This window comes from Euprymna scolopes, chromosome 15 (genome assembly GCF_053919585.1).
Source record: "Euprymna scolopes isolate OS-2025 chromosome 15, ASM5391958v1, whole genome shotgun sequence".
Lineage (NCBI taxonomy): Eukaryota > Metazoa > Mollusca > Cephalopoda > Sepiida > Sepiolidae > Euprymna > Euprymna scolopes.
Window position 1 is genome coordinate 128,956,838 of NC_136496.1, and position 16,934 is coordinate 128,973,771.

Sequence of the window (16,934 nt, forward strand, 5' to 3'; positions counted from 1 at the left end):
TTTCTCCTTATTCCCATTCTTTTTTGCATCCACTATAATTTCACCCACCTTTCTAACCCCAACTCTAAAACTAACTCATCACAACGATTTCTTCTTTGCCCGCCATAACATTTGTACGGGAATACTCCCGAAGCTTCGCTCTCTAATCTAAATGCTAGATAATATTGAAAAGAATTTGTTTATCCAAATAAATTCGGTCTGCTGGTTTAATCATATAGCACAATGCCGCGCGCTGGTTTGCCCTTTTAAGATATTCAACCGTTCACATTGAATTAGTGTAGTCTTCTGGAAACTATATCAATATTGTTTTTTAACCTCAAACTATGGTTACTGAAATGTGCAACGCGTTAATTTATGCATCGCCATTTTGAAAAGGTTTTCTCGTGCTTCTGTGTGGATTATGATATAAAAATAACTTTGTTTTGCATTTCTTTCAACTGAATTTCTATTCCTTTTCAGCATTCAAAGTTAAATTCATTGATAAGCTCGATTTCCTCAAACCCAAAATAAATGTTTGTTCTGTTTTCATATTGAAGAAAAAAAAAAACCACAGAAAACGAACACTTATTTTTGGTCTCATTAAAGCTACGATTGAAACGTATCTAAGCGTGTAGCCATAGTATGTTTGTAAAAACCAAGTTCCTATTATATATAAATAGCTGTACCACTTTGTCAACGAAGCTCCAACCCCTGTCCCATCGCCACAACATTGCATTGCTGTGCCTGTTTTACAAATATTTTAATAAAATGTGCTCAGATGAACTTGTTGCACTTGTGCCCTCTCAACGTACACATCCCGACAAACCCGCTTAGCAACAAAATCACACCCCTTCACGGTTGAGGTCCTTAAATGCCAGAAGGCTTTCTAATAGCTTCTTCCCTCGAACAGCTAGACTTTGGAATTCCCTTCCAGCTACCTGCTTCCCTGACTGATATGCAGAAGTTTAAATGTAATGTAAACCAACATCTTGTTTGTCTTTCTTAGACATGGTCCCAATTACTAGCCCCTTACGTCCAAGTGGTGATATGCCTTGTTAGGAGTGAAGATGAGTAAAAAAAAAAAAAAAGAAGCTGTATTTAACATTGAGCTCTATTATATATAAATAGCTGTATTTGTTATTGAGCTCTATTATGTAAAGATTCTCTGGATTTTTATCCTGTGAATATAAACCTTGCCTGGATTATTGTATGCATATTTTTTTTTAAATATGATAAAATAATTATTTTATATTAAATTCTAATACGATAATAAAATATGCTCAATATTAGGAACATTATTATAGTCAAGTGAAAGATTTCATACAAGATTGAAAAAAATTCAAATTAATAATTAAACCAAATGTTTAACAATTTTTTTTTTTTTTATCTTTTTGATCATTGGATTTATTGATTTGAAAAACAATTTTTTTTTCTAAAAATGTGTTAACCATTTTGTATTTTTTTAATTGTGTGAAACTTTCAAAATTTATAGATTTAGGTTTTTTTTTTTTTCACCTCCACTTATATATTGGTACTAGCTGGACGCCCGGCGTTGCCCGGTCGTACAATACGATCTAACATGATATTTTAATTCATGCAGATTGCGTATGTATTATTATAGAATCAATCCTCTATTGAATATTATATATTATGAGAGAATAATTTGTCCGGCGGACTAATTCGAAAAAAAAAAGTAAAAATATAATGCTGTTCATCAAATTCCATCCGTGTTTGTTTACAATATCACGTGAGTTAATATTTGGGCTTGCCAATGAATACTTTGCAAAAGTCACTTCTGCTTAATGTTTAGTTTTAAAATATGCGAATGAAGAAATGATTTGCAGCGATTTAAAATGATATCTCTTCTTTTATCTGAACTCAATAAGAAAAAATTAAAATAAAATGGTGAGGTACACACGGGCTTGAATAAGGGATCATTCGATTTGTAGTCGAATGCTCTACCATTGAGCTATATCTTCAGATGACAATATATCTGGGGAGGGGGGGGGTTAAGATAAAAATGATTTGAGATTTTATTATTTCCCTTCACCGGTGTAATGTAAAATATTCCCCTGTAAAAAAAATTTTTTTTATCTAAAAGAGAGAAAAGACTATTTTTAAGATCAGATTTTTTCGATTTTTGATACTTATTGGATGAATTTCTGTACAAAACATATCTAAGAACACTGCCAGACATATAAATTACCTTTGCCTGAAATTTGCAAAAGATAGTTTCTGAAACAGCTGAACCTATGTGAAAGGAACTCTCACACACACAATTTCAAGGTGTTGTTCATTTCTTTTACTATGTTAAAATGTTCAATTCTTGACAGCACCTGTTTCGTAGCACAGAATCATTCATGTAATTATGTCATTTTTATTCTACCCTTACTCAGCAAAAGAGAAGGAACTCGTAAACTTTAAAAGAATAAGGGCATATGATTACAAAATCTGAAAATCAGAATAGAAGTTGCAAATGTGTTTTCTTTTAGTTACGCCATCTTTGAATTTTAATTTACCATCTTACAATTGTTAAATTTCTGTCTGACTGCCAATACGGATTTAGGCAAGTCTGCTTTATTGCAAATATTCTAACTGTAATCTCTGAACGTATATACCATGCACTGGATAAAGCAGAGGAGCGGAGGGCAATAGCCCCAGATATAGGTATGGCTTTTGACAGTATATGGCACGATGGTCTTCTCATGGAAATCAGATCCTATGGTATTACTGGACGAATGCTTAACATAATTAAATAAGAGAAGAATTCAGGTTGTCCTGGAGGTCATACGTCCAACAATATGATATAAATGCGGGTTTACTTCTAGGAATCGATCCTTGGACCTTTATTATTCCTGATATTCATAAATGACCTCCCTGATAAAATTGTCTCTGAGATGGGTATATCTGATGACAATACAATGCTCTATAGCAAGCACAAGGGGAAAACTAATGAACAAATATCCAAGCCAATTGCGTTATCTCTAGAGGAAAACCTCTGATTTGTAGTGGAATGTGGTCAAAAATGGATGACGTTCAACACTGCCAAGACTAAGCTTGTTTCCTTTAATAATTACAAGAAACCTTCTCAAGGACTAATATCTATGACTAAAGATAAATTACCTGAAAGTATTTTGTTTAAACTCCTCAGCTTAACGTTCACAAAGAACAGACACATCGAGAGCATTGCCAAGGCTGCTGCAAAGAAGGTGGGCTCTCTCTCTCCAGTGCTAGAAAGCTACTTACGCCTAAAAGTATCCTGTATCTCTATAAGGCCACCATTCGCCCATGTATGGAGTACTGTTGTCACATTTGGGTTGGTGCATCTGCTACTAGTCTCTCAATCCTGGACAGGGTTCAAAAGAGTCGCCAACCTGATAGGTCCTGAACTGTCAAGCTTCAGTCTGTCCCATCGACGAAACGTTTCATTCCTCTGCCTGTTTTACAAGCAGCAAAGTCCCACCCCTACACAGTTGAGATCCCTAGATGTAAGAAAGCTTTCTACTCTAATAGTTTCTTCTCTAGAACTGCTGGACTTTGTAATGCCCTTCCGGGATTCTGCTTTCCCAACTGTATTGACATGCAAAAGTTCAAGTGTACTGTCAACAGACATCTTGCTGCTCAACTCCCTACATAGTATTCCTGCAACTTATGTCTCTGATAGTAGCCCTTTTCATCAAAGTACCAATGTGCCTTGTTTGAGGTGAAAATGTAATAAAAAAAATATATATTAGCAGGGTGTCTGATGTTTTTCGAGCACAGTATACGCTTAAATATGATATTTTAATTTATGCAGATTTGATATTTATTATTATCATTATTATTATAGAGCCAATTCCTTATTATATTGGATCCAATATGGATGGTCACGTTCAATGCCGCCAAGACTAAACTAGTTTCATTCAATAATTACAAGAAACCTTCTCTACCACCTATAGCAAGGGCCAACCACTCTTTATCTGAGAGTACGTCTTTCAAGCACCTTGGCCTAACGTTCACAGGAAACATGAGTTGGAACAATTACATCGAGGGCATTGCCAGGGCCGCTGCAAGGAAGGTGTGTTCTCTCTAACGTGCTAGAAAACTACTAACACCCGAAAGTATCCTGTACCTCTATAAGGCAACCATTTGCCCATGTATGGAGTATTGCTGTCATATTTGGGCTGGTGCATCGGCTACTAGTCTCTCGCTCCTTGACAAGGTTCAAAAGAGAGTCGCAAATCTGATAGGCCCTGAACTGGCATCTAAGCTTCAGCCTCTGTCCCATCGACGAAATGTTGCATCCCTCTGCCTGTTCTACAAGTATTTTAATGGTGAATGCTCTGACGAACTGCAAGCACTTGTGCCCCCACAACGTGAACACCCTCGACAGACCTGACAGGCTACAAAATCCCACCCCCAACGCTGTAGAGATCCCTAGATGTAAAAGATCTTTCTACTCCAGTAGTTTCTTCCCCAGAACAGCTAGACTTTGGAATTCCATTCCAGGCCCCTGCTTCCCCAACTATACTGACATGCAGAGGTTCAAGTGCAACGTGAACCAACATCTTGCTGCCCAAATCCCTACATAGTACCCCAGTAGTTGTTGCCCCTGATAGTAGCCCCCTACACCAAAGTGGCAATGTGCCTTGTTTCGGGTGAAAATGTAATAAAAAAAAATTTAAAAAATAAATAAATAAAAAAAATAATATAGTAGCGATTTCAAAAGTATAAAAGAAAAATGGTTTGGGTGGCATTGGCTAGAATCAAAGCTTAAACATATATCTTGAAAAGACGTTCTATTCTCGCTCCCACACCCTAACAATAATGTAATTCATCAATTCAAATGTAGTTGCAGTGCCGACTACGTGGAGCGAACGACGTTAAGATTGGATAGTCGAGTCCGACAACACATACCTAGAGGAATCAGGAATGGGACTTATTTACCAATGGACGTTCTGAGTAACACATCCGGGTCTTCAATGGCAGATCATCTGCTTAAAAATCCTTGTATTACGAACATTGACTCATTTACCAGTTGTGCTCATTCCGATTTTCATCTGAAAATCTTAGAGAGCCTCTCTTTGTAAACAGAAAAAATGTTTTTTTAGGTTTGAACGTGATTGGCCTCTAGGTGAGATTATCATTGTACATTTCTCATACGTAGGTTTATTTTAAATATATAGCGTTCCTCTGCCAGTTTCTTCCCGTTAACACGCTTTATTTTAAACGTATTTTGAACAAATATTTGCCCCTTTAAACTCTCGCTTTTTAACAATAAAATAAATCCCTCGATCCAGCTCTAGAAGAGTGAGGGCGAAACCGGTCATAGCTGGCCTCCTAATTTATTTATTTTTTTAATCATGAATATCAAAAAATTTGTCTTTCCCTCATAATTGCAATGTATTAATTTTGTACCCCCCATATATATATATATATATATATATATATATATATATATATATATATATAATAGAATTAGAAATAATTAAAATAGAATTCAGCCTTGCCTCGACAGTCTAGCTGTATATTTCTTTGATTCCTTTTTTTACGCACATTTTATCTTTCTTTTAATAATATATTGGAATTCTTTCCCTTTTCCTTGTACCTATTTGTGAATTATTCCACGGATTTCTGCATTTTGGATTTCGTTGGATCATCTTCCAATTACGCGATTCTCTTGGATTTTACTTGTGCGAATGGAAATTTAACCAACTTTCTTGGATTCTGCATCTTTGGATTTTACCGTCATTGGATGTTTTACCCTTCACCAGATTGTCCATTCACGTGAAATTATTTTTTTTATTCACCCTATTCCCTCTGCTTCACTTTTTGTTTTCAAGTAAGATCTATAACTTACTTGTAATTTCATTTAATACTTTTGCAAGCAAAATCCGATTCCGCATTTTGCTAAATCCTACCCTCTGATGAGAAGGAAAGTATTCCTTCGAAACTCCGCGGATTAAGGACTATCCACTTATTTAGTGTTTTCTTTTTAAAATTAAATATGTTTTTAACTCTTTTTCAAAGTGTTTTTTAACATGTTTTATTAACTACTTGCTCTTTATATATATATATATATATATATATGCTTGTTTCCAGATGATACGTTTTGTTGATCTCTTTAGTATAGAAACGAACTAGTCAGAGCCAATGAAAATTGAACACGATTGTTTGAATGTTTAACAATAAAAGATAAAGAAACGGAAATAGTAAGAAAAGTTTCATTATGTGTTTCGGTGAACTTTGTCTATTTTGACATCTTCGGTTTCTTTGCAAACCAACTGATCCATATCGACAACATGCATGGCTAACTTTTATGTTTGTTTCATGAAATCTTTTATTATTCAACTGCTTTCAATGGTTTTGATGAGTCACAACTACAAATTGTTTCTTACTTCTACACTTAACATTTTGTTCGTTCACTCCTAACAATCGCCGCTTGGATATAAGGGTTACTATTTGGTACCATGCCTAGGAAAGATTAACAAGATGTTGGTTTACATTACATTTAAACTTCTGCATATCAGTATAGTCAGTGGAGAAACTATTAAAGTAGAAAGTTTTCTGGGATTTAGGGACCTCAACAGTGAAAGGATGTGCTTTTGTTGCTAAGCGGGTTTGTCGGGATATGTACGTCGAGGGGGCACAAGTGCAACGAGTTCATCAGAACACTAACACTGTAAAACAGGTGCAGATGCAACACAAATGGGAAAGAATTGCAGCTGAGTTGACAAAGTGGGAGCTATTCTATTGAAAACTTTATCTTGGACCCTATCCACTAGTCTCTCCACTAGTGGTAGATGCACCAGCCCAGATGTGGCAACACTACTCTATGCATGGGTGAATGGTGGCCTTGTAGAGGTACAGGATACTCTCAGGTGTGCGTAGTTTTCTAGCACATTAGAGAGAACCCACCTTCTTTGCAGCAGCCTTTGCAATGTCCTCAATGTATGTTTTCCAGTCCATATTGCCCATGGATGTTAAGCCGAAGAAGTTTGTAAGAATTTTCAGATAGGGTGTTATTTGTCATGGACATCGGTGGTTGGAGAAGCGTCTTGTAATTGTTAAAGGAGAGCAGCTTAGACTTACTAACATTAAATGTTACCGCCCGTTTGTGACCCCATTCGACGACGATCTGGAGATCATTTTCTAACGATTCAGCCATTGTTTTCGATTTATGTATATCCGTTCGTCCCTTATGCATGTCATACAGTGTTGTGTCATCAGCAAATATACCCATCTCGGATACAATATTATCAGAGAGGTCGTTTATGAATATCAGGAATAATAGTTGTCCAAGTATCGACTCCTGAGGCACTCCCGCATTAATGTTATGCTGTTTGGATGTGCATTCATCAATGACAACCTGGATGGTCCTATTTCCTAAGAAGGATCTAATTATATTGAGTACTAGCATGGGTATCCAGCATTACCCGGGTTGACATGAAGTTCCGTTTGACCACGCCTAAGAATATTAATCATTTTCATCAGAGACACTATCACAGTGATTCGACAGAAACATCCAGTGGTAGATCTTGTTTCTTGTCTAGGGCAAAGAACACCGTTTTCCCCACTCCCGCCATCAGAGATCTTATCAGAGATCTTATCAGAGATGCCCCATGGGGAAATATTTTTTCTCTTCCTGCTGAACAGTGCACAAACGAGACCACTGAATCGTTCAAAAATGCAATCGAAGCGCAATTTTATAGCAAGCCCCACTCTCCCCAATGGTTTACTTCGACTTGCGCAACTGCCATTGCTCAAAGGCAGTATGCATACCGCAGATTTAACCAACATAAGTCCAGTTCAAACAGACAGAAATATATAGAAGCTAGAAGTAACGTTAAGAAAGAAATAGCGACAGCTAAGAGAGAATTTACGGAAACCACTAAAAAACGCATCGAAGCACAAAAACTAGGAACTCGTGACTTCTGGAAAATCTACAACAGTGTAGTAAATAATGGGCAATCAACAATTCCCCCACTAACCAACAATCACGAGGTTGTTTGCTCAGCAACCGAGAAGGCTAACATGCTTGCCAGTCGGTTTGCATCCAACTCCACACTATACCCTTCCAACCACCCCCTACCTGACGTTCCTATGCGGACAGACGCCATGCTAGACAATCTGAAAATCACCACTGCTCAGGTGCATGCTATCATAAAAAACTTTGACACATCAAAAGCATGTGGACCTGATCTCATCCCAGCTGTGCTATTAAAAAAGTGCTCAGCCGAAGTAGCTCCAGTGCTCTCCAAGCTCTACAACAAATGCCTTAATGAATGTTGCTTTCCGAGCTGTTGGAAAACTGCTTCTGTGGTACCAGTATTCAAGAATTCTGGCGAAAGAACTGACCCATTTAATTATCACCTCATTAGCCTCCTCCCACTTTTTGCCAAAATATTTGAGACCTTAATTAACCATCACCGTAGAGATGCTAAACTTGTGACTGACAAACAATATGGATTTAGACAAGGCTGTTCCACAGCAGACATCCTAACTGTAATCTCTGAGCGTATATACCATTCACTAGACTTTGGAATTCCATTTCAGGTCCCTGCTTCCCCAACTGTACTGACATGCAGAAGTTCAAGTGTAATGTGAACCGACATCTTGCTGCCCAAATCCCTACATATTATCCCAGTAGTTGCTGCCCCTGATAGTAGCCCCCTACACCAAAGTGGCAATGTGTCTTGTTTGGGGTGAAAATGTAAAAAAAAAAAATCATGGGCAACAATTTCAAAAATAAAAAAAACGAATAAAAACATGTAACTTTAATCGTCAAAAAAAACAAAAACAAAAAAAAATACTCTATTTCGACAGAAGGGATACAAAGAGAAGGAACTATTCTCCTGATATTGAGCACTTTTTTGTCCGTGCGTTCAAAAGATTTTGCTTCTTTTTAGGGGAGGGGGTCCTTTAAAAATAAATAAATAAAAACTAAATCAAAACAAATTCTATTTCAATAAAAATAGCAGCGAGTGTTTGAACGACCGAAAAAAAAAAAAAAAAACTAAACGCGTGCGTCATGTGTTTTTTTTTTTTTTTTCCGTAAATAAAGGAAATTTTCGATTTACTTCTTTTTAGGGGGAGGGTTTTTTCTCGATTTACTTTTTTGGAGTCGGGTGGGGGGGAGGCTTTTTTGTTTCTAAAAGTGTGGCTGAAGTTTGAATTCGAAAAGGTCAAAGTTTCTGTATAGCCGTTTCAAGAATATTAAAAGCAAACAAATGAAATTTTTTCAGTTTATTTGTGTGTGTGTGTGTGTGTGTGTATGTGTGTGTGTGTGTGTGTTTTATATTTAAAAAAAAAAACAACATTTCTATCTACACGGAATTATTTTAGTTTGTTTCGACGATTCTAGAGGGAGATAACTATACGTCTTTAAAAAAATTTGATGTCAGAAATTATTCCAAATAAATTAAATTAAATATATTATCAATTGTTATTTAGATTTTAATGATAACAATTTTAAATAGAACACTTAAAACAATTCTTTCGTTAGAAACATTAACTAACATACCGCTATTTAGTAAAATCAATTTTATTTAATGCAATATGTAAATGAGGTGGCCTCTTAATTGTATATATTGCAAGAACATACTATATATATATATATATATATATATATGAACGTGTGTGTGTGTGTCTGTCTGTGTACATTTCCCTACGCAATAACTCTGTCAATTTTAAGCCTACAGATTCGAAATTTGATATACAAGGTACTGAGATTTGGAAAAATCGATGTGATTGGTTTTCGGACAGAAATTTGGTGACTAAGGGGTCAAAGTTCAACGATTTGACCTTTGTGAACTCTACCAAACTCCTCCTACAATTTTGGGTCTAAACACGTGAAATTTTAGATATAGGTTCCTTGGACATGGATCTAACTTAATAACTTTATTTGAGCCCTAAACAATAAATTTTAAGCGGTCATAATAGGGGTCAAAGTTAAAAAAATTGACAGTTTTTTTGCTCAGCATACACCTCAAAACACCCGGACAACGCCGGGCACCCATGCTAGTATAGAAATAAATGAAAGATTAAAGTAGTGGACCTTTTTTATCTATTAATCAAATTGTGAACAAACAAACAGACAGAAATACGGATTTATATAGATATGTCTAGTTATACCATATAATTTAATTTTCATTAGCAGCCCTTCGTGCCAGACTTTGTCAAAGGCTTTGCATATATCAAGAGCTACAGCCCTGGCTTCACTCACCTTATCCAGTACATGGTAAATGCGTTCAAAGATGAGTGTTAAAATATCTGCAATAGAACGATATTGGCTGAATCCATACTGTTTGTCAGAGAGAAGATTTGCTTTTGCGAGGTGGTGGACTAATTAATTAATAATTAAGATTTTAGTGAAGAGCGAGAGGAGACTGATAGAGAGAGAGAGAGCCAGATCTTCACCAGACTTCTTGTATGCTGGTCCCACAGAGGCCATCTTCTAGCTATTAGGAAAGCAAGTTTCAGCAATCCATTTATTGTAGAGCTTGGAAAGTACAAGGGCTAGTTCAGCTAAGCATTTCTTAATTAGTATAGCAGGAATGAAGTCAGGCCCACATGCCTTTGAGGTGTTTAAGATTTTATGATATCACGGACATGAGAAGGGGTGATTTTTGACATCGTGTGGTTTTAGTCCATGTAGGGAAATTTGGAGGGAATTGTTTGTTGGGTCTAAGGTGGGGTTAAAGGAGAATCGCCAGGCAAGCAGTTCTGCCTTCTTGCTTGCCGTGCATGCGATCTTCTTGTTAAATAATGGGAATTACTGATCACTACACTATTATAGATTTTACAGAAATCACGAGTTCCTATCTTCTGTGATTCTATTCATATTTTAAAACCTACAAACTCATTTTCCAAAATGATGAATGCTAAAAAAAAAAAAATGCGTATTTCCAATTTCTCTATTGTATATATATATATTGCTCGCTTAAACAAGATGACGTGTGAGACGGAAATTTGGGAAAAAGAGTTTTGAGTAGATAACACGGAATCTGGAAAAAAATAATAAAAAAGAAATATTAAAAATATTTTTTTAGTAATATTAATTTAAAAGACGGATTAAAATATGATTAAAAATTGTTAATAGATTAGTAGTATTGGAATAAAAAAAAAAGTAAGATTCAAAATGATATTAGGATTTTATATTTAGTTCTAAAGCAAAAAAGTCTGTTTTCTTGAGTCCACAAAAGGGAAGAACATCAGAAGCGAATGTTTATTCATATAAAGTTTAGCCTCTTCATAATAATGTGTTGTTTTTGTTTTGCAGCGAATGGAAAAAGGGCCCAAAATGAAGAGAGTACATTTCGTCAGCAACATATCAACGGCACTACAGTTTCTGGAAAAAAGAAAGGTAACAATTAATGTTGAGACGATTAATCGAAATCGGAAATTTAAAAAATCTGAACTTTTTAGTGTATCTGTATCAAATATCGGAAAAATTTGTGCATTTTTTCCGATGCCCCAAACGATCCCTTCAATTATTTTTATTTTGTTTTTAGTTTAAAACTTGATTTTCTATTGTTGGAACGGATGATAAAATGTTCAATTTTTATTGATTTTAAACAACCAGTAAAACTAAAATCTATTTATTTTTTCAAAAATATATGTGTATGTTGCATGCTTTTTTTATGGTAATCCCCCCACCCACAAAAAACAATTAAATTCTTAAAAATTTAAAAAGAATCGAAATCAGTAAATGTATCAGAAAAATATTGGAATCGTCCCATCACTAGTAACAATATATATATATATATATATATATACACACACACACACACAGAGGGTGTAACGATAAGTGTCACCCTAAGAAAACAACACAAGATTTATTTTAAAACTTTATTGAAAAAATCAATTCCAGTAACTTGATTATGTAGTCGAACTGAAATCTATTAAATGTAGCCGTCTTCAGCCTCAATCACCGACTCGATATGGGTCTGGATCTGGAAGCGTGCTTTTTCCACAAGTGCTGTTGGAAACTCTGCAAATACTTGGTGGATGGCAGTGATCAGACTGGCTTTGGTGTTGTGAGAGGTCATGTTGGTGATGTTCTCGATGTATGATCAAATGAAGTAGTCTAGGAGGTTCAGGTCAGAGTAGGAGGGGATAGTGAGAGAAGAGTACAAAGTCGCAGCACTCCTTCTGAAGTCAAGACTGGGTTTCTTTGGACTTGTGGTCCAGTGCCAAGTCCTGCTGCTACACCCAGGGTCTGCTAGTGACCACCTGATTGCAGCTCTTTAGCACATCCAGGTATACTTTGGTGTTGACTTTCAAGCCGCGTTTGAAGATGTGAGGTGTCATAATGTGGGCCTCAATTGAAACTATGCCAAAGATCATAATCGTGGCCGGAAACTTTGTTTTTATCACCCTGAACACGTCCCTGTTATTCGTGGCAATCCAGTGATGCATTTCGAGGGTGCTGGCAAAGTTGTTGTTGCATCTATTTTTGAAGCTTCTGCTTTCAAAACATTTCTCTTAGCTTTATCTACCTAGTATGGAACCATGAAAATTAAATTGCTTAAAGTTAATCTGGAAGGAAGACAAGAAAAATATTATTCCGTGTGTAACAGTAAATTTATTTTTTTTTAATTTATTGCCAGTGGCTAAAAAAAAAATTAAAATCCAATCCAAGTCTTCGAGATCTGCTTCAATGAGGATTACTAAATGAAAATATAAATAAATTTGGATTTAAAAAAATAACATCCTTTGCTTAAAACTATAGAAAAAAAATGTATTCTTTTTGGCGAAGGGCACTTTTAACTTGTGAAACTTTTCTGTGAGATTCTGAAATCGAAATAAACATGTATTGTCAGGGCAAACAATTTATAGAGAAATGCCTGGCTGTTGTAAAAGTAAATGCAACAACTTACATAATATCTGGGAAATCTACTACTACTACTACTACTACTACTAAAGTTTTCAATAATAAAATCTTCATTTGATAATTTTGAAATATAAAAATTTACAAATGTTAACAGGAATGAAAACTTACCTATATGGTATTCTTCCATCTAACAACAGTTTCGACCAGTAAAAAAAAAAGCCATGCTTAAATATATTGGGAACGATAGATATGACCTATAATGAGGACGCCTGACGGGTAATGCATCAAAGTTATAACGACCATGTTAAGATGGAGAGCCAGTCAGATATATGTGATTAGTAGGGCTATGACAAGAGAATATTCTTTTCATTATTTTGACTCTCGAGTATATATCAGTTAATCTCTTATATGTTTTTAGATAGAGTGATGTGGTTCTCGATTGATTAACCGTGTCAGAAATATACTCGAGAGAGTCCAAACAATGATTTGAATATTCTCTTGTCATAGCCTTAGTCGGGTTAGTTTGAAGAAAGGGGAAAAACTTGTTCTAAATATCGCATATTTATTCAATTTATTTTTATATTTTGAATTTTCATTCCAGATCAAATTAGTCAACATCAATCCTTTTGACATAGCTGACGGCAAATCTTCCATTGTTCTTGGCCTTATTTGGACAATAATCTTGTATTTACAGGTAAACTATTTTAAATCTGTTTTTATTAAAAGGTTCAAAGAAAATAAAATGAACAAATTTGTTAGTAAAAATACAGGATAGTTAACACCTGATAACTCGTACGCCACACCCTAAAAAATAAACAACACATAATTTATATCAAACGCATTAGAATGAAATTCTCTACCTAACCAGACAAGTTTTAATATTTATGATATTTTTTATTAAACATTTTTTATTTAACACTTTTTCGTTTTTAAAATTTGTATTCTCGACAATCAACTTGTAATGGCTGCCACAATCTGTCCAGATTTATTGGTAGACATAATCATCATATAAATCCGAAGCATTCTATTGGTGGCATTGGTTTCCCTGATATTTTTCTAGTCAGAATTCTTTCTAGAAAGACATCGGGGAATATGGAAGGGACTATGTGAAAGTTGCCAACATCTTAAGTGAAACGAACTATATTCGAAATTTGGACACCCAGGTAGTCAGTCCATGTCGTTAATCACTAGACAACCATCTCATCCATTAAAGGTTGTCAAGACAACAGTTTTTTTTCTTTTTTAAGAAAAGTCCGAAATAAAAAAATATTATAAATGTTAAAAATTGGCTAGTTATTGAGAATTTCATTCTAATGAGTTTTATATAAATTATGGATTGTTTTTTTGTTTACAAATTATCATGTGTTAACTAATCTGTATCTTTACAAATTTAAATTTTTTTTTAAATAATCTTATTACAAGAATAGCTGAATCTCATTTCGTCGTGTGACTTAATCAGATGAATTTAAAAAAAAATATGTTAACATTTCAAAAAAATGTCTCACAAATTTTTCAATATAATTAAATTTTTTTTTTCAATTTCCATTACCCTAGATCGAAAGAATGACAGTTCAGAACCAGAGCAGTGATGCGACAGAAGAAACGTCCCAGAAGAAACTGCCGAGAGAAGGAGTTAAGAAAGCAATGTTAACTTGGACAGCAAATGCCATTACAAAGTATGAGCAGCTGTTAGAATTTTAGAAAAGCGTTTACAGAATTATTTCCTTTCTTGTGACTTTTTCTATTTACTTTTCTACCCACAAGTACAGAGTTAGATACAAGATCAGGTTTTATATGGGTAAAGTCCAACTCCCCCAAAAGGGGCACTCTGGATTGAAGCAAAAATAAAAATAGCCTCTGTTCACAAAAATTTCTTTCATTAATCAAAGAATAAAGTGTAGTATCTGTTTTGATGCAGCAGTGTCTTGTTCTTTGGACTTGAGACTGTTATCATTATGGAAGGCAGGGCGATTGTGGAGAAAGAAGTGGCTTACCATTAAAGCGGCTGTGCGTTTTTGCCTGCAGAGCACAAATTGAAAATCAAGATGGCGCCCGCAGGCTTTTATGTGGAAAAAAGTCCCGTGGAATCTCGGAGAATCTCGTACCCTGGTTCCATAAATAACGAGGAAAGGAAAGCGGAAGGACAGACGATTTTTAGTCACTAAAGCGAACGGACGTGTGTAAAAGAAGAGGTAGAAGAAAAGAGTGTGGTGAACGAAACAAACAACGACTCGGTTGAAAGTAGAGTTGTAACGACAGTTTAAATATACATAAATAGACATAAATCTATCAACGTTATCTATGATTTGCTAGAACTACTACTACAATAGTGAACGATAGTTCTTTCTTGATAGTTCTTCAGTTGAAGGATAGGCGAGCTTAGGATGTCTAGTCAATAGGTGGCAGGAGAGAATCTATAGGTTTTTTTTTTTTTGTTTTTGTTTTTTTATAGCTGTCTGAAATATCTGTTTGCTCTGCTGAACCCTTAACCATCTCCAGATGATATCCTTAAAAGGTTTGGTAGAAATTATGTTCTATCGTTTGATTGGTTGTTGTGTTATCAAACAACATCATTTAGATTAATTTCCGTCGAATGAAATGGTATCAAGGTTTATGACTGTAGCATCATTTTCATTGTTAGCTTCTTCATGGTTGCTATATTCTTCATAGGGTTTTTATCGTAGTTATACAATTTTACAAACTTTCAAAATTAATTTTCTTATTCAACCCACCTTTTCCATTTTTTTTTTTTTTTAATGTCGTGTATTAGTTATGTTTAACCTTCTTAGTGACACACAATATGGTTATGTATTATCTTAAATTCCTTTATCGGGGATTGAACTCGGAAATTTCAGAAGAATTCAATATCTCTTATATCCACTAGGCCATGTTTCCAGTATTTATAAGTAAAAAAGGGTGGCTGATTCTTTTCCAGGAGAACAAAAATTCAATGCAACAAATGAAACTATCAAAAATCACTCCAGACCTATTTTATGAAAATCGCTTGAAACCACTAGATGTAAGAAGCTAAAAAGAAAATTTCAAGGTCAAAAAAATCTTTCCAGCAATAAGTGTTAGATGGAATAGATTCTGACCCAAAACAGCAATTCTTACGTATTTGTCAGAAACATCACTCATGGAATGTGAGTACTAAAGTACAAAATAAAGAAGCAAGAATTTCAGTTGCCAAAAGGAAACTGAACGTCCACTTTCTACTTTCAAATAGATATATACAGACATGTCAGAAAATAGACACCCATAGAAACAGTTTATTTCAATAAACATATAACATAAAACAAAATAAAAAAATAAATGGTCACAAATTTAATAACTAATACTTTGGTTGACATTCCCTTTGCTATTTTTAATGCTAGGACCCTTCTAAGCATGGCATTGATCAGTTGACGAATATCATCTTGAGAAATTTCTTGCCATGTCTGATGTAATAATGCTAAAAGTTCTAGCTTAAAAGATGGCTTCTTTTTTTTTTTTTGTGAAGTTTTCTGGTCTAATATGCCCCAAAAGGTTTTCAATTGGGTTCATATCCGGGGACTGACTTGACCATGGAAGTTTATTAATCCCATTTTGGTACAACCAATGTTGTGTCGCCCTAGCAGAGTGACGGGGAGCTCCATTCTCCATAAATAGGGAGTTAGCTTGGTTCATTTTAACACTTGAGAATATTGGTAGGAATCCTTCATGAAACAAATTGAAACATATTTAGCAGAATTGATGTTTCCTTTGCACTCCAACAACTGAGCGACCATCGCTCCAAATTGCACCCGGTACCATAATTGAGAAACCCCCATGTTTCAGCATTGACTGCAATCTTTTAAAGTCAAACTCTTGTTGAGGGAGCTTCCATACCCATACCTTTCCACTGTCAAGAAATAATGCAAATCGTGACTCATCAAAGAAAATGACATTCGTCCAAATCCACTATCTTATGAACCCAATCTCAAAAAAACTACTAAACACCAAAATTTTAGGAATTTATTCTTTCTATCAGTTATTAAAAAGCACCACTTTTTAATGTACTAGCCACGTGCAACGTTTTCAATAACAAAGTATCTGTATGTAAGGGTTCTTTAGATGTGGCTCTTTTATCACCTTTTTTAACACTGTTTCTTGTTTCTTGCAT

The 16,934-nt window shown here is 35.0% G+C and overlaps 1 protein-coding gene and 1 long non-coding RNA gene across 4 annotated transcripts in view; one reads left to right on the forward strand and one right to left on the reverse strand.

Annotated features, from left to right (window-relative positions):
* The window catches only part of LOC145294135 (nesprin-1-like), a 1,091,614-nt gene that overhangs the window by 209,369 nt on the left and 865,311 nt on the right, over window positions 1–16,934 (forward strand). For all 3 annotated transcript variants that reach the window (XM_080141241.1, XM_080141242.1, XM_080141243.1), the window contains exons 5-7: window positions 11,240–11,323; window positions 13,395–13,487; window positions 14,348–14,469. In XM_080141241.1, the coding sequence (XP_079997367.1) occupies window positions 11,240–11,323; window positions 13,395–13,487; window positions 14,348–14,469 (299 nt within the window). The remainder of the gene's footprint in view (window positions 1–11,239; window positions 11,324–13,394; window positions 13,488–14,347; window positions 14,470–16,934) is intronic.
* LOC145294137 (uncharacterized) overlaps window positions 11,093–16,934 on the reverse strand; it is a 90,731-nt gene continuing 84,889 nt past the window's right edge. The window contains exon 2 of the long non-coding RNA XR_013869827.1: window positions 11,093–11,308. This is a non-coding gene — a long non-coding RNA (uncharacterized LOC145294137). The remainder of the gene's footprint in view (window positions 11,309–16,934) is intronic.